Below are 24,568 nucleotides of genomic sequence, written 5' to 3'. Positions count from 1 at the left end.
TTTAATAGTTAAAATTTTTAGTTTTACTATAAAAAGAAAACAGCAAGTCCAATGGAGTCCACAGACACTGTTTCCAAGAGGAGCCTACCCAGTAAACTTACAGCCCTTTCCATGTTGGGGGAAAGCAGACTCCAGCAAGGAGGGGGCTCTTTCCTGCGGCTCCCCTCGCTCCCCGGGGTCAGAAAGTATCACAAAGCAGGTGGCTTCAAACAGCACTTACCGCAGGGAGCCGGCGATCAGCTGAGGGCACGGCTGCGCCGCCTCGGGCGCTTCAGCCTCCGGTGCTCCTAGGCGGGTAGCAGGTTCACCACAGCCCCGTCTCCACGTGGCGTCGCCTCGTCGGCACAGGCACGTCTGCTTAGGGCCCCCACCTCCACTCTTCCACATCAGCTACCCACGCAGGAGGGTGCGCGGGGCAGCTGGAAGCCCCCGGGTTGCCCCCCAGCCCCGACTGACTTCCTCGGGAAAGGAAGAAACCCCCTGCTTCCGGGCTCCGTCGTGGGGTGTCCTTGTTACGGCAGCGTGGACTGTACGTGGGCAGGTGCAGGGGAAGAGCACGCCTGGCAGTGCGACAGACACACAGGGCCAGGCGCCCCTCTCCCCTGCTTTTTGGAAACCCGCTGAGTAGAACTGAGAGTTGGAAATTTCCTGACTTCAAAGACACTTTTCGACTGAATGGCAGTGTTCATATGGAAAACCACCCGAAGACTCGGTGAGTCTGCCACGGCCTGACAAGGTGAAGCTGCCTTCTGGCGTGGGCCGCAGGCTGTCCGTCCTGGTACACCCACTTCCCCCACCGGGCACGTGGCAGCCTGATCAAGAGGCAGGCACTGGCCTCCGGTGTGGGTACCTGCTAGCCTTTCGCCCAGTGACCCGGAGGTGACCCTCCCCTGGGTGCTGGCGTGGACGCCACCGCCCACCCACCGGGACGTGGCCCTCCGCCGTGGCCCTCCCCACACCTCCTGGCCCCGCTGGAACACGGTGGCATCTGGCATTCAGCTCGGGGCCCACCATCGCACAGGTGTCCCCAGCGACCGAGGGCCCTGCCTGCCCTGTGGTGCCACTGTGTAATCAGAGCAAGGACAGCACAGGTCACTTGGGTCTGCTGTTGTGAAGAGTCACCCCGGGTATTTATTCCCTAAGTAACTCAGAGTGAAAATTCTCTCAGCCAGTGGAAAAATAAATGTATCTTCATTATCATAAGGGGCAATGACTAACGACTGTTAACACTCGGCTTTATTAATTCAAAACCCGTGTACTGAGCACCGCTACCTACTAGACACTAAGTCTCGTCATGCAGGGAACTGGATTAACGTGTATGTTAAGACAGCACACTGGCAAGAAACCTGGAGGAAGGTCACGTCTCTTCTGAGCAACGCTTGTAAGAACACCCTAATGTCTCCATTTAGGTTTTGATTCTTCCAAGAAAAAAGTCCCACCTGTGAACTTTTCACCCCTCGTGAGGAGGAAATCAGAGCACAGCATCCACTCTTCCGTCCTGAAAGCCTGTGAGGAAGGAACTGGAACCCTCAGAGCAGCCCAGCACTGCACACGCCACGTCCTGCACGGGAGGAGGAACGGGGCGAACGCTGGAGCCAGCCCCGTGGCCCCCTCGGAGCTCAGCTGCAAGAAACCTGTCCAGCGGGGTGGCGGCGGGGGTAGGGACCACACGGGGCTCACCGCTTACTCAGGGTGCGACTCTGCAATTCACTTGGTGGAGAAGTGAGATGGATTTGCAGGCAGCGGGGATTCACCCGCCACACCCAGCCGGTGGCAGGTGTGCCCCCATGGGAGGGGGGGGAGCAGTGCGCCCACCACACCCCAGCGGGCTGGCTCATCACCAGGAAGAGACCCTCACGGCGGGAAGCCCGCATTTCCCAGCAGAAGTCCAGACTCTTTACTGAGCAGCAGTTTCAGAAGTGTGTACACAGCGCAGAGGCGAGGGGGAGCTTCTCCAGAGACAAGGCCGCCCCCAGGCACGCAGCTGACGCCCGGGGGGGGGCGCCCCGCCGGCTACTTGAGGAGCTTGGCCACGTTCAGGCTGGGAACCGCGATATCCCTGAAGATGGGCACGTAGTCTGGACTCGCCTGGGCCGGGCCCTGCTCCAGCGTCTCGATGATGGTCTGCTTCATGTCCCGGCTGGCATCCCCCCGCACGGCCAGCAGCGCGCCGATGTGGTCATCCCTGGGCGGGGAGGGGGCGTCAGGGTGCAGCCGCGGCCACCCAGCCTCCGAAGCAGACTCAAGCCCCCCGGCCCCCGACCGGGCGGCAGGGTTCCCGGAGGTTCACAAAGGCTGGCGGGGAGCCGGCACCAGGGAGCCCCTTCCCTTCCCCCACACGCAGGAGGGGCCCGGCTCCGTTCCTCGGCTCCACCTCGACACGGCACAGGATCAGCCTCCAGCAACCAGTCTGCTCGGCCACCTTCCCATCGGCGCCCCGAGCGCCAAGTGTTGGCCTGGTGACACCCGGGAACCGTGACCCGCGGTGGGGCCGGCAGGCACCGCTGTCGTCTCTGAAACCCACTCTGCCCGCATCGCCGTCCGCACGGCGTCTGGGGTCCTCGCGGGAGCCCGGACCCGCCACACTCACCCGGGAGGCTCCCACCTAATGCCCGGGGCCCTCCCTCTCCCCAGCGACCTCAGGAATGACCCTGCCGCTACCTGATGTCTGGGTATTTGCTGACCAGAGTCGAGACCTCCAGGTAGAGCAGAGAAGGGTCCGTGAGCTTAATGACTTCGGCAACGGCGACGATGGTGTCACAGTGCCCATCCATCTCCTCACCAAACCCCTGCAGGACAGAGCACAGGGGCTGAGCGGGCCGCTCACCGGGGCCTCCGCCACGCCCTCTGCGGCGGAGGCCACCAGGCCGGCAAACCCCTCCAGACTCACTCCCGGTGGCAAGCGGCCCCTCTCTGAGGGGCAGGGGCAGCGAGCGCTGGGGCTAGAGCTGCCGCCGCCCCCCAGCCCCAAAGCCATGCAGGTCTACACACAGACCGGCTCACGGAAGGAGACCAGCAGTGGGGCGCTCGGCTCCCGACGCGACTGGCCCCAGGGACCTGGCCCGGCCAGGCGCACTCACGGACGCCAGCTTGCAGAAGAGAAAGCGCAGCTGCTCGGCCTCACGCCCCATCCGCTCGGCGCCCTCCTTGCGCTCCTCGGCGCTCCGGAACGAGATGCGCTTCTGCAGGACGGCCCGCAGGTACTCCTGCACCACGCGCCGGTGCGCCTCGGCGATCATCCGCTACGGGGCACACGGAGAACGGGGTCAGCCTGGCACGCGGGCCCCAAGGCGAGCCCAGGTCCACCGTGCACGGGCCAGCGCGCTCCTCCCCCTTTCTCATCGATAACAAATTTTAGAGTCAACAAAGGAAGCACACCTGAGCCTTTATTACAAATTCTATTTTAGAAAATTGTAGCAGGTTCACCGTGTTTCACGTCTGGGACACGGGCAGACGCAAAAGCCGGTACTGCCTGGACACCTCGGATGCTCATGTCCATTCCAGAAAGCCCCGAGAATAAAGTGCGCCGCGGGGACGCCCACCTGCAGCCCCGCCAGGCGCGTCGTGCTGGGCGCGGACCCGCTGCACAGCAGCGTCCCGTCGGGGGCAAAGGGGCAGGTGCCAGCGCGGCGCCCGCTTCACTGAGACCCGTCCGGTGGCTCACGGGCCCCCCCCCGGGGGATCCGGGTCTATTTTCCTCGCCCTGCCCATCCTGCATGCGTCTCTCAGCTTCTCAGCCCAGCAGTGTGGGGTGTGGGTTCAGTGGGAGGACTGGGGACCCTGGGCCAGGCCCCTGCTCTGCCCCTCACAGGCTGAAGGGCTCCACACACATCACACCTCGTGCACAGAAGGCTAGTCAACGACCAGTCTCTGGAGATGGTGTGACGAGCTTCCGGAAAAAGAGGAGCCCCGAGTCCACACGTCTGGGTAAGTTTTGGAGAAGGCCGTGGTTTCCTCAGGAGCCCACCCTCAGGTAGAGGGGACACCTGGCAGTCACCCAAGAACACGCGAGCACGACTCCGCTGACCCAAGGCGCAGCCTCAGAGACCCAACAACAGACATCAGGAGCTCTGTGTACCAGGGAGGCCGGGCAGTGAGGGGGACCCCAAGGGCCCCAAACAAGACGAAGCGAGACGACACCGGCAGCTGCAGGGACCCAGGTGGAGGCCAGGCTCTTGGCAGAGCAAGTGAGACTGTGGGCTCCCAGCCGCTCCAGGAGGCGAGCCACCTGGACCAGGAGTGGCTGAGACACAAGCCCCGAGGACTTCACACACCCGCTATTAGATCAAAGGACAGAATGCTGAGAAACACAAAAGGTGGAACCAAAAACTGTACAAGCAACAAGAAATTCCAAATTGAACAGAGCTGGTCCCACCGACCTCTAACCACCAGAGGCTCCTGACAGCTGTGAAGCGACCAACCAGGTGGATTTAAAACACCTGGGTCTCCCTGCAAGCATCACCTTTAATGGCAGGGTTAGGAGAATGTAAACTTACGAATGAGACAGAGGTGTGCCCCCGTGCTGGGGGGTCCCAGCCAGGGCAGCGAGACAAAGAGAAGACATGAAGGTACAAGAACCAGAAACGAAATGACACACTGACGCTGCTCACCAATGAGACAAGCGTCTCAGGGATGCCCGGAGGACCTGGAGACACGTCCTCAAGTGTCTGCACCTGAGCTCTGTGTGTCAAACCACTCACGCTTCCGTAAACCAGACACAGAAAGGCTGATTTTAAAGCAACAACATCAAAAACCACCCAAGGCCCTGAGAATTCCCCCGCAGAAAGCTGCCTGAGCCCCAGATGGCAACTGGGGCATTTCACAGGGCCTGGAGGGGACCCCGACGGCCGGGGACCCTGGAGTCTCCCGTGGGCCCTGTGCTGAGAGCCGCCTGCTGGCCCCCGAGCGTGGACGTGAAGAGGGAACTGCCGTTCCTCTCCAGCCTCTCATCAGAGCCATGGCCACAGCCCCACCCGCCCTTTGAGGGGTCCCTGCTGAGGAAGTCCCCACCACCCACGGGGTTCTGGGTCTGCGGCCGTGTCAGCATGGCCTTGGACAGCAAGGTGCATGCCCCATCACCTCTACCTCTGCCACCTTCAGAGCCTTCAACGTCTCCGACCTGCTTGGGTTCACAAAACCACCCGTGAACTTCCACCCAAGAACTGATGACACCAAATTCTACACAAGATGCCAGGGGACTCAGGCCACATGTGTGCCCCACACTCTTACCTTTCTATATGGCTTTTTAATTTTGGCAAAATCATTAAAATAGTCTTCCACGGTGACACAGATGATGTCTACAGCGTTTGATCCTAACAGCCACTTCTTTGTCATCAGCTCACTGAGATGGTGCTGAAAGCACAGACCACAGAGAACACCCTCATGACGGCCTGTCCTCGGGAGAGAGGCGCTTGGAGCCACCTTCCTACGCCCGCCTGCGGTTCTGATCACAAGAGCGATGCTCACGCAGACACTCTGCAAACGTGCGCTTTGACCATAAAGACTTCTACAGACGCAAGGGCGGGTCTGTGCGTACACATCTCACCTGAACTGACTATACCTGTTTATTGTGTGGATGCTCTGTAATTTGTGTACCAGTTCTGATGAACATTTAAAATGTCTCATTTTGCAATTATAAAGAATGCTGCACTGAATCTGTGTATTTTTGCAGGTGAAATTCCTAAAACTAAAAGTTATTAGTCAGAAAGTATGCAAACTACAACCTTGACGACTGTTGCCCTCCAAACCTTGTGCCAACTGCCTTCCCATAACTGTACCGATGCCCAGTTCTACAGAGAATCCAGGAGTCTCATGCCCTCAGCATCACGTGGTAGCCATGCTCTTAACCCTTACCGTCCTGGTAAGCAACAGAAATATTCAGTTTTCATTTGTTTTTCTTTGAAGAGCAGTTAAGACCAGGCACTCTGTTTCTTACTCAGGACACGTGACTCCTTTTTCTGTGAAATAGTTATTCATGTTCTTTGCCTATTTCTCTATTATGCTGTCTTTTTAAATACACTTTGTTTTCTAAACCATTTCTGAGAAAATTACAGATGTCATGAAATGATACCACCCATCACCCCAGGAGCTCCTTCCCTGCAGGACCCAAGATGATCATGATTCTGTTTTTTAAATACATTCTGGTTTCTGCCAGTTCTGTATGATGCTGAGCCATTTTCATACCTTCTGAAATAAACTTACTTGCTCATCACACACCGCGCCTTGGATGTGATCTGAATGCACTTTGTTTATGGCTGTGCTCTGTGCCTCTGCTCAAACCCGAGCCCGGCTGTGTGATGGGCGTGAAGGCCTGCTCGTGCCCTCAAGCAAGAATCTGCTAATGACCGTAACCAGTCTCCTCTCCAATACCAGCTTCTACCCTGTAACCTGTTGAGTGCTCTGGTCTCTAACACTTCCCGGAAGGGTCTCTCCTCGACGCCACACCAGGGGACCCAGCCCGCGGTGCCCACCTCCAGGTCCAGGAAGATTTCCTCAAGCAGGCTGCTGCAGCCCTCCTCAGCGATGGCGTCCAGAAGCCCATCCATGCTCGGCTGGCTCAGAGACACGCCTTCTTCCGTGTCATGTTGCAAATACTTTCTTTTTAAACTGACTATGGATTCTCTGCGAGGAGACGGAGGAGGAGACGGAGGAGGAGACAGAGGGGCCCGGTGAGGCGGCCCCAGGGCCCCCCCCGCCCCGCGGCCCCAGGGCCCCCTGCTCACTTGAGGGTCTGGCAGTTGTTGATGAGGGCGATCATGTACTGCACATAGCAGTGCGGGTGCTGCCGCTTCCGCAGATGCTCCTCCCTGTACAGCTGCACCTCCTCCTTGTACCTGGGGGACACGTGGCCACGTCAGGGCAGCCTCGCGGCACGGCGCCAACGCGCGGCCCCACAATCACATTCTGCATCGCTAGCATCTGGCCAGACGAGTCTTCAAAAATAAAGGATTCTGGGGGGGGTGACCTAGGCTAATAGAAGTTGATCAACTAAAAAAGAGCATTAAAAATTAATTTCGTTATCAGGCTTTGAAATATGGCTCAGTGTTCTGATTTTACAAATATTCTGAAACATTTGTAATTGGGAAGGTATTATTTCATCTGACACGATTCACCTAGAAACTCATACAATAGTGTTCGGAACACAATCAAATGTTAAGATAAAATGTCCTTTTCTGAGACTTTCCCTGAAAAAATCAAACTAAGAATAAATTAGACTCTTTAACATGTCAAGAAAACAACTGAGATGGCTACCTACTTCAGTTTTGAATTTATCACGGAGATTCTCAAACATATACGGGAGTACAAGAAAAGCACAACACACTGTATAAATTTGTATGCGTTTTCAATGGATGTTAAGGAAGGAGCAAACTGAAAACGGGCAGTTAAAGGGAAGTAATCAAGCATTTGTTCCACCCTTCTGTCCAATGCATGATTCAGGTAAGCACACAGCTGAGGCTGCTGAGGAAAACATCTACTTTACAGAACGATCCCCACGGGATGACTAACTCAGGCCATGACCCACGGGTGGACAGCTGACGGGGTTCCCAGCAGGGGTCTGGCCGTCGGCACCCGAGCCACAGGAGCAGAAGCGTGGAGCGCACAGCCCGTGCCAGGTTACGGGCACACAGGAAGGAAGCACGGAGGAGCCCCACGGCCTTCAGAGCCAGCCTGTGGTGCGTGGGCAGACGGCAGCGTGAGGCCAGGCTGGAGGGCACGGGACAGGAGGGTCTGTGCGTCTCCACGAGCCAGCGGCTGAGCGGGAGGGCCTGCCCTCCAGCGCCACACCGTGCAGGCCTTCTGCCGACCTGGTCTGAACACACAGCTATAACCAGGTGGGTCTGAGACCAGTGGGAAAACCCAAACCCAAACTTGGTGTCAGGCGGCCCCACGGAACGCTCTTGACAGTTCCGTGTGGTTGACGGCACTGCAGTTAGGGTAGGGAATGCAGGGGATGAAATGCCACCACGTCTGGGGTTTGCTGTAAAGCACAGCTGAGCCTTGAACAGCGTGGGTCTGAAGTGTGCAGGTTCACTTACACGTGAATGTTTTCAGTCAGCACACACTGCAGCGCCGCACGAGCCGAGGCTGGCTCATCTGTGGACGCGTGACCACGACCACGGCAGGAGGGCCGACCGCAAGCTCACATGTGGGTGTTCAGCCGCACCAGGGGGTCGGCCCCTCCAACCCCCATGTTGTTCAAGGGTCAAGCGTACTTCAGCAGAGCGAGGGGGAGGGGAGCCAGATGAGGCAAGGGGTGGCTTTAAAGGGCAGCTTTTGAACCTGGATGGTGGGCTAAACAGGTTTTTAGGCCATTCTTTCTACTTCTGTATACGTTTGAAAATCTCCTTTGTGTACAACTTGGGGGGGAGCATCCCTGTGGAGGGCACCCCGGGAAATGGGACAACAGGAAGGCTGACTGAAGGAGGTCCCCAGCTCCAAGGCTGCAGTAGCACCAGCCCACTGCTGAGGACCCCACACCATCACACCCGGGACCCCGGGGGAATGCAACCCATTCAAAAGGCAGATAACAAGAAAGGGCTTGAGTTCTGACTAAAAGAAAAAGGTGACTACAGTGAATCCAGGCTTGAATTCTTTTTTAATACTAGCCAGATTAGGATCAACACAGTTTTGCTCTCCATTAAAAAAACAAACAAAAAGAAACACTTTCTAAATTAGCACACTGGCGAGAATACATACCTACTTAAAAAAGAATTCATTTGTTGAAGACACAAAACGAGTACCTTTGTTTTCAAATCTTCACTTATCTGAGCAGCGACTTGAAGGTTCTGTTCGAACATCTAAAAATCGGAGAACTTATGAATTCTGATATAAACTCAGGAGCGTGCAGATTTCCCATTATATAAACCCCCCACCTGTTAACTGGTAGTCAGGACAGTCCAAATTCAGAGGAAAAAATGAAGCCAGGTGAAAAGTAACAAAGTTACTCAAACAAACACACAAAACTTTCTTACCAGGTAAAAAAAAACCCAGGGAATCATTTCCTAATTACCTGCAAACAGGCTGGTCTCCACAGGGGGACACGTATGTTCTCACGGGGAGACGGGGAGACGAGGGGTCCAGGGAGGTCGGGTGTGGCTGGGGTCACACGGGTACCAGGGGCTGGGCTATGGTTTGTGATGTGGGTTTCTTAAGCACTAGGAGGATGGATACACACTGGAGCTGGGGGCGCCAGATGTGGGAAGGTGGAGAAGGGCCAGAAGGCAGAGCTCACCCCATGTGCTCACGGGATGTCAGTTTCCAAAATAAAGGAAAGGGTGAAGCCCAACATGTCACGGACTAATGGGATCACGCAGAGCCCAGCTGGAGCCCACGCTCCGCATCGGCAGAAGGAGACCACTCTAGCACGGCTCGGCCCTCCTACCGTCAGCAGTGTTCCTCAAAGGAAGGGGACTGGACAGGCCAGAGAAGGAGAGCAGACGAACTGTAAGAACGCACGATGACCTAGAAACCTGGAAGACTCCTCCCAGAGCACCTCGGATCAGACTCGACTGTGTCGCATTTACATGGCCATTACATCAGGAAATAAGCAAACTCAAATGTGAGCATCAGACACACATAACATATAATTAGCTTCTGGTTTGAGACCAAAAACCACTAGGAGAACAAAAAACATGAGGTTTTGCGACCGTGGGCAAAACTACTTGGCAAGTCTGACCGTCGGCTCCTCAGCTCCAGAGAGAAGCAGGTTCTCTCCGCCGTCAGCACACAAGCGTGCACACCTGTGAAGCCCGAGGCCCGGTACCTGGAAGACGATGGCGGGCAGTGTCGTCTGGTAGTAGCCGTCCTGGTCAGCCTCAGGTTCAGTCTCTTTCACCCAGTCCTTCTTGTCTGTTTCTAGGGCTTTCCGCAGCCAGGCAATGATGTTCGACTAAGCAGGAGGGAAGAACAGAACCAGCCTTGGAGTCAACGGGCCGCTCTTCAGCGGAGCAGCTGCAGAAGCAAACACTGCCCCCTGGGGGTCCCAGTCCCCACACAAGAGGACAAGCCACCTCCACGGGTGGGACCCCGCCAGCCTCCCTCGACTTAACCTTCTGGACGACGGTCATGCTGGAGGACGGGCCAGGTCAGTCAGGACAGGGAAGCACGAGACCTACATACCTCTGGCAGGCCATTCACGGAGACCAGACCCCACGGCCGCTGCCCCAGCCGCCCCTGCTTCCCAGCACAGCCTCGGCGCCTCCGTCAGAGGCTGCCTGGTGTCAGGCTCCCCGCGTCCCAGGAGCAGACCTGACCGCCTCATCGCACCCTGGGACCCCCGAGGGCACTGGGCAGTATCCCCCCGCCGCCTGCCGCCCTCCCACTCCCGGGCTCGGCGCTGTGAGGCGGGCAGGTGCCACGGCACAGCCAGGACATCTCCAGACCCAACTTCTCAGAAAGAGCCGCGCGTCCTCGGGAAGCCCGACGGCCAGACGGGTCCCGGCTGCAGCCTGACGCGGCCCATCTGGGACCACATCCCTCCACTCACAGTCAGAGTTGACATGTAGGTGTCGAGCAGCTCGGAGACCACGTTTGGAGAAAGCAGAGGCTCCAGGACGCCGACGTCCACCTCTGGGGCCAGCTCCGCGTTCCCCATCATCTCTGCACTGCGGGCACAGCCAGGAAGGGGAAAGAGGAACCCCTCAGGTGGGTGCTGCTACCCCCCGTCCCAGGGGCCTGCAGGGCAAGGTCTGTCTGCTCCACCCACAGTGCCCCCTGAGGAAGACCAGGGCCTGGCAGGTAGGAGGTCAGAGCTGAGCTGAGCTGGAGAACAACAGACAAGCACTGAATTTGGAAACGCAGGGCACAGGCGCTAATGCCGCTGGTCCAGCAGGAGGACAAGGACCAGAGCGGAGTACACCTGACGCCTGCGACCAAACGCGCGTCAGCAAGGAAAGCGTCCGTGCCTTCAGCCTATGGCGCTGAAGGAGGGAGGGGTGTGAACCAAGCTTCAGAAAACAGTTTTCATAAACAACAGACAAAAGCTAGGTGTGCGGCTAGCTGCCTACACGCCCAAGGCTGATTGCTCAGGTGACTCCCCAAGCGCGGATCCACACTGACAGTCCCGAGTATCAACAGCCTGCCCACCACTCCTGAGACCTCCAAGGTCTTCCTGAGTGAAAGAGCACTTCAGGAGATTCTGCAAACATTAACAGACCATCTACAGCTTAGATTATTTCTGCCCCAAGAACCTTAACTCCGCATGAAAACGTTTCTAGTGTGAAAGCAGTCCAACTTTTCCCGTAAGAAACTCCAATACGATAGGACGTGGTGAGCAACAAGAAGCCGTCGGGAATCGCCAAGGGCAGAAAGATGCTTACAACGTGGTGAGTGAGAAACAGAACCAAGGCCTAAAACCATGCAGGTCACGCAAATGCACAAAGTCTGGTGGCTGGAGCACGGCGAGGGCCCAGACCCCGGATGCAAGTCCTGCTCCCCACCCGAGGGCCGTGTGACCCTGGGGCGTGGTCCTCCCTGTGCCTCAGAACGAAGGTGATGGTGAGCGGTCTTCCTCGAGGGTGACCCGACGACAGGATCAGGTGATGGCAATGGAGGGCGGCACGCAGGAGGCGCCGAGGCCCAGGCCCAGCACAGGAAAGCAGAGAGAGCACCAGCCACAATGAACACGATGTTTTCTTTCTCTTTATATCTTTCCGTGTTGAAATGTACATATTCTCTACTACAAGCAGCTACCAAAAAACAAACAAACACAGACCAAAAAAATCCCAAAACCTTACTGCTAAAACGGGAAGTTTAATTAATTTCTACACACTAGCGACAAGACAGGCTAGAATAAAACGTGCTTTCCTCTCTCTAGCTAGTCCTAAAAGAATTTCACAATACCCCACCCCTGGCTCGTTTTTCAAACCCTACCTCAAAGTAATGCCTGCACCAAGTGGCTCACAGCCCTTTTATGAAGTGACAAAACCTCAAGGCTGAAGTGCCAAAGGAGAGCTGATTTTCCTCTCATGCTGGTGAGAAGAAACCAGACTCGGGTGGTCAGAAGCCAGCAGGAGCGAGCTGGTGTCTCCTCAGCAGCACGTGACTCTGTGCATGTCTCAGGACCTCCTGGGTCCACGTGTCCTCACCTGTCCAACAGGTGACAGCACCCGCTCTCAGTGTCACCGTGAGAAGGCGGGTCAGGAGTGCAGGGAACGCAATGCCGAACTGCTCACTACGGACTGAAGAGCCAGAGCACAGGCACCACCCAAATGCAAGAGCGTGCACACGACCACGGGCCGGGCCCGACCTCGGGTCACAGATGGACCAAAAGGAGACGCGTCAGCCAGAAGGCAGCGCCCGTGGGTGCTGAGCACCCGCCCTGAGCAAGAGGACTCGGCAGACGTTTAGGAACTGTCAGCATGCTTCACCCACAGTGTCTGTGAAGCAAGAAACGCCAGGCATACAGGTGGAGTTACCTGGTGTAAGTGTTTAAGACCCATGTCAGCAGGCTCACGATCTCGTTTGCTTCCAGGTCCTCTGATGCGAGCTCCTGCATCCGTGTGCTCAGAGCCTGGTGGTACACGTTCAGGAGGCTCCTGAAAATCTGGTAACGGGGGGGAAAACACTGCACCATCAGGTTCCTGGCGACGATGAGGTCGTCCAGGACGCACTTCCTTATGATCTCCAGGTGGCGGACGAGCCACATCCTGTCAGACTCCCTGGTGTCCGCCTGTGTGCCCTCAATCCTGGTGGTCACGGTTCTCTCCAGGATGGCAAACATCTTCTCCTTCCAGTTCTTGGGCCTTCCAGGAGGAATAAAGCCAGTTTGCTTTTTTCGGTCAAGTATGCGCCTGTCAATTTTTTCCTCCCTCTCGATGATCCTGACAACTGAGACCAGCAAGGTGGGGTCACGGCGCACGGTGACCAGGGACCTCTGCAGCACCACCCACAGCTGCTTGGCCAGCTCGTCGGACAGCCCCTGCGTGCTCCCGAAGTAGCTGTGGATGAGGGTCATGTCACGCGCGTTCCCGCTGTCCATGCGGTACTGCTCGTACATCAGCCCGTCCCGGGAACACTCCAGGTCCATCAGCTTCCGGTGGGCCTGCAGCAGCTCCCCTTGCTCTATGAGGTCCTGGGTCTCCCTCACGATCTCAGGCACTGCGGGGAAAGGCACAGATGGCACCGTGAAAAACCACACAGAGGGCCATGCAGGACTCCGGGCAGATGGGGACAAGGGTGACCCGCAATCTGTCTCCCACTTGGACAACTGCTGCACTGACAGACTCCATCTGAGTACCTAATTTGGAACTCTGGCGTCTACTGAAGGCACACAACTTCCAGGGAAAGGTGTGAAAGTAAGTTGTGGTTAATACTGGTGCATTTCAGCTCTCAGCACCAGTAGAAAAGTAGCAATTGACTGCAAATGACCAGGAGAGGCACAGGCTCAGAAAGACCTGAGAAGACCTTGAGTTTACATCTCAGCCTGATCCTCAGCACAGACGCAGCCTGCAACAGTCAAAACAACAGAAACAATAAACAAAATCAGCATACCCTGGCAAAGAGGAAAATCTGATTTCCAGAGTTACATGTTATTAGATTCTCATGTCCAACGTTCAACAACATCACAAGGCATACGAAGATATAGAAGAGAACAGAGATTCAAGGAAAAAATAAACCAACAGAAACCATCCCCGAGAAGGACTAGATGGTGGACTAGACAAAGACTCTAAAGTAAACTCTTAAACGCGCTCAAAGAACTAAAAGAAAACGTGGAGCAAAGAACAGTAACTGAATGAAAAATTTACTTCAGATTTTCAAAGCAGGTTTGATCAAGCAGAAGAAAGAATCAGCAAACTTGAAGACAGGACAAAGGAAATTATCAAGCATGAGGATAAAAGGAAAAACAGACTAGATAAGAGTGAACAGAGCCTAAGGGGTTTGTGGGTGCACACTGTAGGAGTCCCAGAACAAGAAAGAAAGATGGGCAGAGCAACTACCGCATGCTGTGTTTTACCGTGCTTCGCTTTACTGTGCTTCACAGACACTGCATTTTTTACAAACCGAAGGTCTGTGGCAACCCTGCATCAAGCAAGTCTATCAGCACCATTTTTCCAACATCATTTGCTCACTTCGTGTCTCTGTGTCACGGCTGGTTATTCTTTCAATATTTCAAACTTGTCACTATGATTATCAGTGTTATGGTGATCCGCGATCAGTGATCTCTGATGTTACTATTGTAATTGTTTTGGGACACCAAGAATCGTGCCCGTATAAGATGGCAAACGTAACTGACAAACGTGGTGTGTGTTCTCCCTGCTCCCCCTGCTCTCTCCCTCTCCTCAGGCCTCCCTATTCCGAGACACAAGAATACTGAAATTAGGCCAATTAATAACCCTACAAAGGCTTCTAAATGGTCAAGTGAAAGGAAGAGTCGCACATCTCTCACTTTAAATCAAAAGCTAGAAATGATTAAGCTGAGTGAGGAAGGCCTGTTGAAAGCCGAGATAAGCTGAAAGCTGGGCCTCTTGTGCCAAACAGTTAGTCAAGCTGTGAATGCAAAGGACAGTTCTGGAAGAAAATTAAAAGTGCTACTTCAGTGAACACACAAATGGTAAGAAAGCAATACAGCCTTATTGCTGATATGGAGAAAGTTTTAGTGACTGGACAGAAGATCAAACCAGCCACAACATTCCCTTAAGCCAAAGCCTAACCAAAGCAAAGCCCTAATTCTTTAATTCTGTGAAGGCTGAGGGAGATGAGGAAGCTGCAGAAGGAAAGTTTGAAGCCGGCAGAGGCTGGTTCATGAGGTTGAAGGAAAGAAGCCGTCTCTATAACACAGAAGCACAAAGTGAAGCAGCAAGTGCTGGTGTAGGAGCTGCAGCAAGTTCTCCAGAAGATCTAGCTGAGATAACTCATGAAGGTGGCTGCACGAAACAACAGATTTTCAATGCAGACGAAACAGCCTTCTATTGAAAGAAGATGCCGTCTAGGACTTTCACAGCTGGAGAGGAGAAGTCAGTGGCTGGCTTCAAAGCTTCAGAGGACAGGCTGACTCTCTTGTTAGGGGCTAATGTAGGTGGTGACCCTAAGGTGAAACCAATCTTCATTTATCATTCCAAAAATCCTAGGGCCCTGAAGAATTATATTACATCTATTCCACTTGTGCTCTATAAATGGAACAGCAAAGCCTGGATGACAGCACGTCTCTTTACAACATCGTTTACTGAATATTTCAAGCCCACTGTTGACACCTACTGCTCAGAAAAAAAGATTCCTTTCAAAACATTACTGCTCATTGATAATGCACGTGGCCACTCAAGAGCTCTGATGGAGACGTGCACCAAGATCCTTGTTGTTTTCATGCCTGCTAACACAACATCTATTCTGCAGCCCACGGATAGAGGAATAACATCGACTTGCAAATCTTATTATTTAAGACATACATTTCTTAAGGCTACAGCTGCCATAGATAGTGATTCCTCTCATAGATCAGGGCAGAGTCAATTGAAAACCTTCTGGAAAGGATTTACCGTTCTGGATGCCATTAAGAACACTCGTGATTCATGAGAAGAGGTCAAAATACCAACATTCACAGGGGGTTGGAAGAAGCTGATTCCAACCCTCATGGATGACTTTGAGGGGTTCACGACTTCAGTGGAGGAAGCAATGGCAGATGTGGTGGAAAGAGCAAGAGAACCAGAATTAGAAGCGGAGCCTGAAGATGTGACTGAACTGCCGTGATCTCATGATAAAACCTTAACACATGCAGAGTTGCTTCCTATGGATGAACAAAGAAAGTTCTTAAGATAGAAACTACTCCTGAAGTTTGAAGATGCTGTGAAAATTGCTGAAATAACAAAGGATTTAGAATATTACATACACTTAGTTGACAAAGCAGCAGCAGGGTTTAAGAGGACAGACTCCAATTTTAGAAGAAGTTCTCCTGTGGTAAATGCTATCAAACAACATTGCTGCTACAGAGAAATCATTCCTGAAAGGAAGAGTCAGTCAACACAGCCAACGTCACTGCTGTCTTGTTTTAAGAAACGGCCGCAGCCACTCCAGCCTTCAGCAACCACTGCCCTGATCAGTCAGCAGCCATCAACATTAAGGCAAGACCCTCCACCAGCAGAAAGATTATCACTCGCTGAAAGTTTGGATGACGGTTAGCATCTTTCAGCAATAAAGTATTTTTTATTTTAGGTATGTACATTGTTTTTTTTAGACATACTGGTATTGCACACTTAATAAACTACAGCACAATGTAAACATAACTTATATTCACTGGGAAACCAAAAAATTCGCGTGACTCGCTTTGCTGAGATAATTTGCTTTACTGAGGTAGTCTAAAAACGAACCTGCGTTATCTCCAAGGTGTGCCTGTATTTTAAATAATGGTCAAAAACTTACTAAATTTGATGAAAGACATAAATATAAACATTCAAGAACTCAAGAAACTCCAAACAGAAAAAACTCAGAGACCCAACACCGAGACACATTATAATCAAACCATGGAAAGCCAAACAGAGAGAGAGAAATCTTGAAAGCTGCAAGGGAAAAGCAGCTGATCACATATAAGGGATCCTCAATGGAATATCAGCAGATTTCTCTTCAGAGACTTTGGAGGACAAAAAGCAGCCTGCTGGTAATATTCAAAGTGCTAAAAGGAAAAAAAACTGTAACTCAAGAATCCTATATCTGGTAAAACTGTCCCCCAAAAGTGAAGGAGAAATTAAGACATTCCCAAACAAAAGCTGAAGGAGTTTGTGACCACTAGACCTACACTGCAAGAAATGCTAAAGAAGTCCTGCAGGTGAAATGACACCAGACAGCAACTTGAAGCTGTGGGAAGAAATGAAGGTCTCAGTAAAGGTAAATACATGGGCAACTGTAAAGCCAGTATTATTGTAACTTTGCTTTGTAACTCTTTTTGTTCTACATAATTCAAGAGACCAGTACATTGAGAGAAAAAAAAAATATTAGTTCAAAGCTAGTACTAATAGAAAGCTAGAATTGCTGTAACTCTGGTTTATAATTCCACATTTTACTTTCTATGTAATTTGAAAGACTAATGCATTTCTTTAAAAAAAGCTACTAGTCTATGTTTTTGGATACACAATGTATAAAGATGTAGTTCTGTGACATCAATAACTGAAAGGAGATGGGAACAGTGTTGTATAGGAGCAGAGTTTCTGTATATTATTGAAGTTACGCTGGTATAAATTCAAATTAGTGTTATAACTTTAGGATGTTAAATGTAATCCCCATGGGAACAAAAAAACGATAATAGCTATAGAATATACAAAAAAAAGGATTGAGAAAGGAATTAAAACACTTCATTACAAAAACAAAATCAATTAAAGTCTATAATGCAGAAAATGACAAAATAAGGGCATACAGAAAACAGTTGGGAAATGACAGAATTAAGTCCCTCCTTACCAGTAATTACTTCAAATGTAAGTAGATTAAACTCTCCAATCAAAAGACAGAGACTGGCAGAATGGATCAAAATACATGATCCAACTTTACGCTGCCTACAAAAGACTCACTTGAGATCCAAAGACACAAATAGATTCAAAGTGAAAGGATGGGAAAAGTTATTCCATGCAAACAGTAACCAAAAGAGAGCAGGGGTGGCCGTCGTAACATCAGACAAAACAGACTCAAAGTCAAAAAAGGTTATGAGACAAAGAAGGAATTTTATATTAATAAGACGTTCAGCCCAGTAAGAAGATAAAATTATAAACATTTACACACCTAATGACCATCAAAATATATGAAACAAAAATTGACAGAACTGGAAAAACAGACGGTTCTACAATAATGGCTGGAGACTTCAATATGCCGCTCACAATAATGAACACAACAACCAGACAGAAGATCAGTAGGGAAATGGGACTCGAACCTCACGACAAACTAACTAGATCTAACAGATTTATACAGAACACCTCACCCAACACAACAGCACACACAGTCAGTCCTCTCAAGTGCACATGGGACATTTTCTAGGGCAGACCATACCCTTAGGCATGAATTAAATTAAATCATTAGGCATGAATTCATTTAAACCATGAACTAAATCTCAATAGATTTTAAAAGATAAATATCATACAAAATATCTTCTCTGACTACAAATGGATAAAGTTAGAAATCTGTAATTGACAAAAATTTCACAAATTTGTGGAAATTAAGCAGCACACTCTTAATCAATGGGCCAAAGAACAAATTACAAGGGAAATTAGAAAATACTTAGAGATGAATGAAAATGAAAACACAACATACCAGAACTTACAGAATGCAAGCAAAGCAGTGCTAAGGGCGAAGTACAGCTATAAACACTTCAGTTAAAAAAGAAGAACGATTTCAAATCAACAACCTAACTTTACAACTTAAGGAACTAGAAAAAGAATAAACTAAACCCTCAACTACAATGGAAAAGAATATGATAAAGAATATACCTACATATATGTGTATATATATGTGTATAACTAAACCACTTTGCTGTATACCAGAAACTAACATAAGTCAACTATACTAATTTTTTTTGAAAAAGTTCTTAAAAAAAAAAGCTAAACCCAAAGCTACCAAAAGGAAGGAAATAATAAAGATTAGAGCAGGGATAAACAGAGAATTGAAAAACAAAACAGAAAATCAGCAAAACCAAAGGTAGTTCTTTGAAAAGATTAACAATTGACAAATCTTACCTAGATGAACTAAGAAAATAAGGAGACTCCAAAACTAAAATCAGAAATAAAAGTGAGGACATTACTACCAATTCTACAGAAATAAAAAGGATTATAAGAGTACTATGAACAACTGTACACCAGCAAACTGGATAACCCAGATGAAGTGCAGATTCCTAGAAACACAAAACCTAAACCACAAAGAAACAGAAAATCTAAATAGACCTATACCTAGTAAGGGACTTGGGGGGAGGGGGCATGGGGAGCTATCATCTAATGGCTGCAGGTTTTTTTTCTTTCAGTTTTACTGAGATAGAATTGACACAGAGCACTATATAACAAAGTTTCAATTTTGCAAGGTGAAGAGTTCTAGAGATGGATAGTGATGGTTTCACGACGATGTGAAAGTACTTCATACTACAGAACTGTGCAATTAAAAATGGTCAAGATGGTAAATTTTACATTATGCATATTTTATAATTTTTAAAAGTGTGGAGAAAAAACAGGCTGTGTGCACAACACTACTGAATTACAGGCAATGAGAAGAGTCTGAAGGGAGCCAAACAAGCACAGCATCTTCCCAACAGAAACACAGTCCTAACAAAAACCACATCTACATCACAGCCTCATTGTTCATCAAAGGAAGAAAATTATTTTCAACCTCTGTGGATGAACTGGTAACTTTTTGGTCATGTGGATCCAAATGTGGTCATGTGGATGAAAAGGTAACTTTTTGGTCATTTGGCATTAGCTTTACAAGACTGGAAGAAAATGTCAGTCAACAGGAAGTTATAAGAGGGAAATGAACTAGGAAGGCTGGTTGAATGTCACGACGGAGATTCTGCAGGGAGACGGGACCACTTCCAGGTCGTCAACAGTCACCTCGAGGAGCCGCTTCCAGAGCACCCACCACGGTCGGCAGCGCCGCGTCATCACGGGGGGCGGAGAAGGGCCCCGGAGCACGGCCCTCGGTATCAGGTCCCGGGAAGCCGAGCACGCACAGAGGGGCGGGGTCAAGTACTCAATAATGCTGCCATCAGACACGTAGGAGGAGGCCAGCGGAACCGGGCCAGGAGCAAGGCCACCCATGCTGCGGGTTTACACGTGGTGGGCGGAGGGGAAGAACTGCACCAGATTACACTCAGGGGTCGAGCAGAGTTCGGAGGAAGTGCAGCTAGAACTCGCTGAGACCAGAGACCAGACACCAGATAAAGGCAGGGGAGGGGTCAGACCGTCCCAAGGCTTCCGGCTGGGATGCTGATGACCCCGACAGCGGCAAGGGGACGAGGGGAGGGATGAGCTCTAGGGGGCGGAGCACGAGGGGGCGTGCCGGACACGACAGGGCACCCTGCGCTGGTGACGGCTGACGGCTGACGCTGAGCCCAAACGGGCCGGGGGGCACTCTTCCTCCGCCGGCGCGGTACCGGGACAGGGTTCTGAAAGGGCCCCTCCCGCGCCCACACCTTCCCCACCAGCCCCGAGGACCCCGCGGCCCGGCTCCCACGGGCACTGAGACTCCAGGGCGTGCCCTATCCGCCCCTGGCCCGCCCCCTGGCCCGCCCCCAGGCACGCTCTTCCTGTCTGGGAACCGCGCCCTGTCGTCCGGTTCGCAGGGCTGCTCCGCCTGCAGACCGAGAGCCGCTGCGGCGGGCGGCGCACCTTCATCCTCCAGCGCCTGGCCGGTCCCGCTGGGCCACACGGTAGCCGAGGGAACGGCGCTCACGCGGCGCTTGCTCAGCTACACGTTCCTGTGCCTGTCCTGACAATTTCAGAACCACAGACGTCCTACTAGCCTTTATTCACTCAACTGACCATCCGCCCGTGTTCAGAATACGAACCTAACTGTGCAGGCGGGAACCACACCTCTGAGCAGGGCGCCGACAGCTGCAACTGCCCTGCAGCGCCCACGGGGCAAGGAGACACACACGAGCGTGGTGGGCGCGCGGCCCGGCTACCTGAGAAGATGTTCTTGAGGTTCTCCACGGCGGCGGCGAGCTGGCTGTGCCGCACGACGGCGTCCTTCACGTCCCTGAGGCTCTCGATGGTGTTGATGCTCTGCCTCCAGTCCTTGCTGACGTCGGCCAGGGACCGCTGGATGTCCTGGACGTCGCTCAGCGCGGTGTGGAGCTGGCTGAGGCCCGTGCGCACCCCGTCCAGCTGCGACTGGATCGCGGCCTGGGGAAGACGCGGGGTGGGTGAGCAGAGCCGGGACGGCCACGAGCGGACCTTCCCAGGAGGCTCAGAGTGTAGACAAGAGGCGTTTCAATAGCAGAGAACAGCCAATGCCCACAGACAAGACAATGAAACGCAACAAGGGTTCCACTGATTCATAAGGTAACTGGTCCTTTTTTCCACTGCTGCCTTAGAACAAAACGTTTCTAAAGCTCTGTTGAGAAAACCTCACAACACCCCTCCTCCAGCCCCCTGACCTGAAAACACGAGGCTCCACCGTGGGAGTGCCCCGAGCCCCAGGGCCGCCCCTAAGCGGTGCCCTTAGAAGGACTCTCCACACCACCTCTCAGGCACCCCTCGGCTTCCTGACGGGCCCTCACTAGATGGAGACACGGTCAGGAATTGCTCATCAGCTTAAGCGGAGAGGGCTTTCCTGCCATTCGGCCAGAGCCAGACTGCGCTCCAGGACGGCCGGCCCCACGACGCAGAGCTGGTACACCTGAGATTCAGACTCACTCTGAGAGCACGTGGCGATGCCCGCCAGTGAGCTGCACAGTCAGAACGGAGAGGGCATGAAGGAGCAGCAGCAGGTGGGCGGTAAAGGAAGGGACCAGGGAGCACAGTGGTGGCCGGGGATCCCTTTCACCCACGAAACACTAAGTAGCGCTGAGAAATAATCGACGATTCCAACAAACCACAACAACTGTTAGCTAATCCCACAAGTTCCTAGAACAGATGAAAATTCTAAATAAGGGCTTCCCTGGTGGCGCAGTGGTTAACAATCCGCCTGCCAATGCAGGGGACAGGGGTTTGAGCCCTGGTCCGGGAAGATCCCACATGCTGCGGAGCAACTAAGCCCGGGCGCCACAACTACTGAAGCCCCCGCACCTAGAGTCCGTGCTCCGTAATAAGAGAAGCCACAGCAATGAGAAGCCCACGCACCGCAAGAAAGAGTAGACCTTGCTCGCCACAACTAGAGAAAGCCTACGTGCAGCAACGAAGACCCAACGCAGCCAAAAATAAATTTAAAATAAAATAAAATAAAATAAAACAAAATTCTGAATAAAAACGTAGCAGGTCTAAACTATTTTTTTTTTCCTTTTTTTTTTTTTTGGCTGCATTGGGTCTTCGTTGCTGCATGTGGGCTTTCTTCTAGTTGCGGCGAGCGGGGGCTACTCTTCGTTGCGGTGCATGGGCTTCTCATTGCGGTGTCTTCTCTTGTGGAGCACAGGCTCTAGGCGCACGGGCTTCAGTAGTTGTGGCTCGCGGGCTCTAGAGCACAGGTTCAGTAGTTGTGGCGCACGGACTTAGTTGCTCTGCGGCACGTGGGATCTTCCCGGACTGGGGCTCGAACCCGTGTCCCCTGCATTGACAAGCAGATTCTTAACCACTGTGCCACCAAGAAAGCCCTAAACTATTTTTTAAATTGACATGAAACTGTTTCAAATTAGTCCAACAGGTCTTTGGCTGCTTCACTGGTGCAAATGAATGACCCTCATCCTGTCTCAACACACCTGCACTTACCTGACGCTAATGTTTTCGACTGGAGAGGTGACCTCACTACCTTGTCAGCATGAGAAGTAACCTTCCTCAAACGCGCTCTCGAGTCCTCAAGACCGTTGTGCTGTCAGTCAACTACAGCAGGCCTCGGTCTCGACGTTTTTATAACTACACTAAGTGTGCGTAATTTTAATAAAACCCCCTTCCTCCGTGTGAATTAAGTTGAAAGCCAATCCAAATCATAAAAGATCGATTTTCTTTCTTGCCTCACTCTCACACACTCTAATAAATGTGTTGAGCTCCCCTCCTTCCTGCCCCAGGGCCAGCAGCATGCCTGGTACGCAGTCAGCCTACTACAGCATGTACCAGAATGAGCCAAACAAAATGCTCTCTGGATACACTCTGTAGAAGAGCTTTTAATAAAGAAGAGAAGCTGTTACTCTTCTAGTGTTTTTTAAAAAGTTAAATGGACATTTCTGGGTGCTCAAAAAGGTTGTTCCTTTGGTGTTTTCAACATTCCCCCAGTCTTGTCAATCTACTGATTGGCAGTATATTGTTGGAAGGAACGTGCTAAGTCAAGGTAACATTCAAGGCTGCCCCCTTCCACATCATCGCAAAGTCCAGTTGTTAAGCAGGAGCCTGAAACTTGAGATAAAAGCCTCTGTCCCGTCTGGAAGGGAAGCAGGTGCCCGTGGCCACTCTGGCCTCATACCTTCAGTCTGGCCTCCACAGAGGCCTTCTTCCGGGCCTCTCTTCGGCGATACTGCTCCACTTTCTCCAGCTGGTCCGGGCGCTGAAGCATCCCAGCAACCCTCTGGACCGCTGTCGCAACAGCCTCCCGGTCCGTCTCCTTCATGGCTACGAAGCTGGCACAATCTCTGCGCCTGTCATGCTAGAGGCATCCTGTGTCCATAAGCAGAGAGGGAACAGGAGGAGGAAGATGTGTTAGGGAGGTAGAAATGTTAGCAGCAAAACTTACCCCCCTCCACCAACAGTGCTGTTCACAGCGGGGATCTAATGAGAGCATTCGAGATCATTAACCCAGTAAACCTGAAAGAAAGTTGAACTAGGATTATGAACTCCTCGATAAGCAATACAAACCTTCAGAACACAGTTTTACCTTTAGGCGGAGCAGGGGCGATTACAGGTATAAGATTATTAACATACAGACGATGCCTCTATGTGGGCCCCAGACAACTCATCGTATCAGATGTCAGTCTCCAGGGCACTTCTCTCCCCCAGATAGGGCCAATTTCTCATTTCCAGAGCCCTCACACCACCCCTTTACACACGGGGGGCGGGGGCCGCGCCAGGACACCTCGTGAACACGTGGAGGCAGAGGGACAGCACGCAGCTTACCCTCCCTAGCTGAGGTTCCAGCACCCGTCCTGCCATTCCCCTCAAAAACCACTGTCTGCAGTACCCCAAATTCCATTTCCTGCTGTTTAACAGCCCTAGTCAACAAAGGTGAGAGGGCAGAAGGCACTCTGCTCAGGTGCGGCGCACAGGGCACAGGTGCTCGGACACCAAGCACACCTGCCTTCAGCGCCAGCTCCACGAACACCCCAGCCACGGAGCTACGGACACACCTGGTGAGCGTCTGGCAGAGGAGGACTGACTTCAGCTACTAGCCGCCCGTCTCCATGCGTGTTTTCTGTGCACAATCCTCAAAGACATTTCTCACCCCTCCCCACACACTTTCAGAGCACCACCCAAGTCCGCGCAGACCCCCGAGGGCCCTGCACACGAGTGCCTTTCGTGCCCGCCCACGGAGCGGGGCTGCGGCGCCGTCCCTCCTCGCCCCCTTTCCTGATCACAGGCCCGCGCACAGGGCCGGACACCCCGGGGCGGCCGCGCGTCTCCCCGCCCGCCACCCGCGCGCGCAGCTCTGCACCTGCTTCCTCCCTCCTCGCGCGGCGCGTCGTCGGCCCCTACGCGGACGCGAGCCTCGCGGCTCGACTCGGCCGCCCCCGGAACCCCACTGCCACCCGCACCGCCTCCCGGCCGCGCCCGCACCCGCCGGAGCCCGGGGAAGGGGCAGCGGGCGGCGACCGCCACCACCGACCTGGCACCACCCTGCCGCAGCGGCCTCACCGTGCGCGCCGCCGCCGCCCGGAAGTGAGCGGCCGGCAGGCACTTCCGCTTCCGGTCTCGCCACTGGAAGGGTGGGGTCTGGGCGGTCCGGACGCTGCGTGCCCGGCGCGCGCGGTGAGTGACCTGGAGGACCGGCTGCCGACGGGCGCAGCCGAGACTGGCCGGGACCGCGCGACCGG

The 24,568-nt window shown here is 52.7% G+C and overlaps 1 protein-coding gene across 6 annotated transcripts; it reads right to left on the bottom strand.

Annotated features, from left to right (window-relative positions):
* Positions 1-1,218: 1,218 nt before the first annotated feature.
* EXOC3 (exocyst complex component 3) lies at positions 1,219-24,478 on the bottom strand. 6 transcript variants are annotated; one of them, XR_014242071.1, is made up of 13 exons: positions 23,008-23,186; positions 20,579-20,798; positions 12,417-13,098; positions 10,487-10,604; positions 9,764-9,889; positions 8,698-8,798; positions 6,723-6,833; positions 6,471-6,621; positions 5,230-5,352; positions 3,081-3,242; positions 2,662-2,789; positions 1,681-2,185; positions 1,219-1,561 (listed from the first exon to the last, which is right to left on the bottom strand). XR_014242071.1 is itself a non-coding variant. In XM_082382968.1 (13 exons), exons 2-13 carry the CDS (start codon positions 23,149-23,151, stop codon positions 2,014-2,016), a joined length of 2,238 nt encoding a protein of 745 aa, XP_082239094.1. In that variant the 5' UTR covers positions 23,152-23,198; positions 24,390-24,478; the 3' UTR covers positions 1,219-2,013. The 6 variants fall into 6 exon arrangements, 5 of the variants coding, with proteins under 5 accessions (XP_082239094.1, XP_082239095.1, XP_082239096.1 ...); XM_082382968.1 differs by adding an exon at positions 24,390-24,478 and having other exon boundaries at positions 1,219-2,185; positions 23,008-23,198; XM_082382969.1 differs by adding an exon at positions 24,361-24,441 and having other exon boundaries at positions 1,219-2,185; positions 23,008-23,198.
* Positions 24,479-24,568: the final 90 nt, after the last annotated feature.

This window comes from Balaenoptera borealis, assembly GCF_965194805.1.
Source record: "Balaenoptera borealis genome assembly, chromosome: 2".
Classification (NCBI taxonomy): Eukaryota; Metazoa; Chordata; class Mammalia; order Artiodactyla; family Balaenopteridae; genus Balaenoptera; species Balaenoptera borealis.
The sequence above is the reverse complement of the archived record's forward strand: the minus strand, read 5'-3'. Positions and strand labels throughout refer to the sequence as shown.

What these genes read in the sequence shown, in the direction of transcription:
- EXOC3 (XM_082382968.1), bottom strand. Translation starts at nt 23,151, where the DNA reads ATGAAGGAGACGGACCGGGAGGCTGTTGCGACAGCGGTCCAGAGGGTT. An exon ending in GTCTTAAACACTTACACCAG is followed by an intron (nt 10,605 to 12,416) that starts GTAACTCCACCT and finishes CTGTGCCCGCAG; the next exon opens with TGCAGAGATGATGGGGAACG. An exon ending in AAATCTTCCTGGACCTGGAG is followed by an intron (nt 5,353 to 6,470) that starts GTGGGCACCGCG and finishes CTGTGCTTTCAG; the next exon opens with CACCATCTCAGTGAGCTGAT.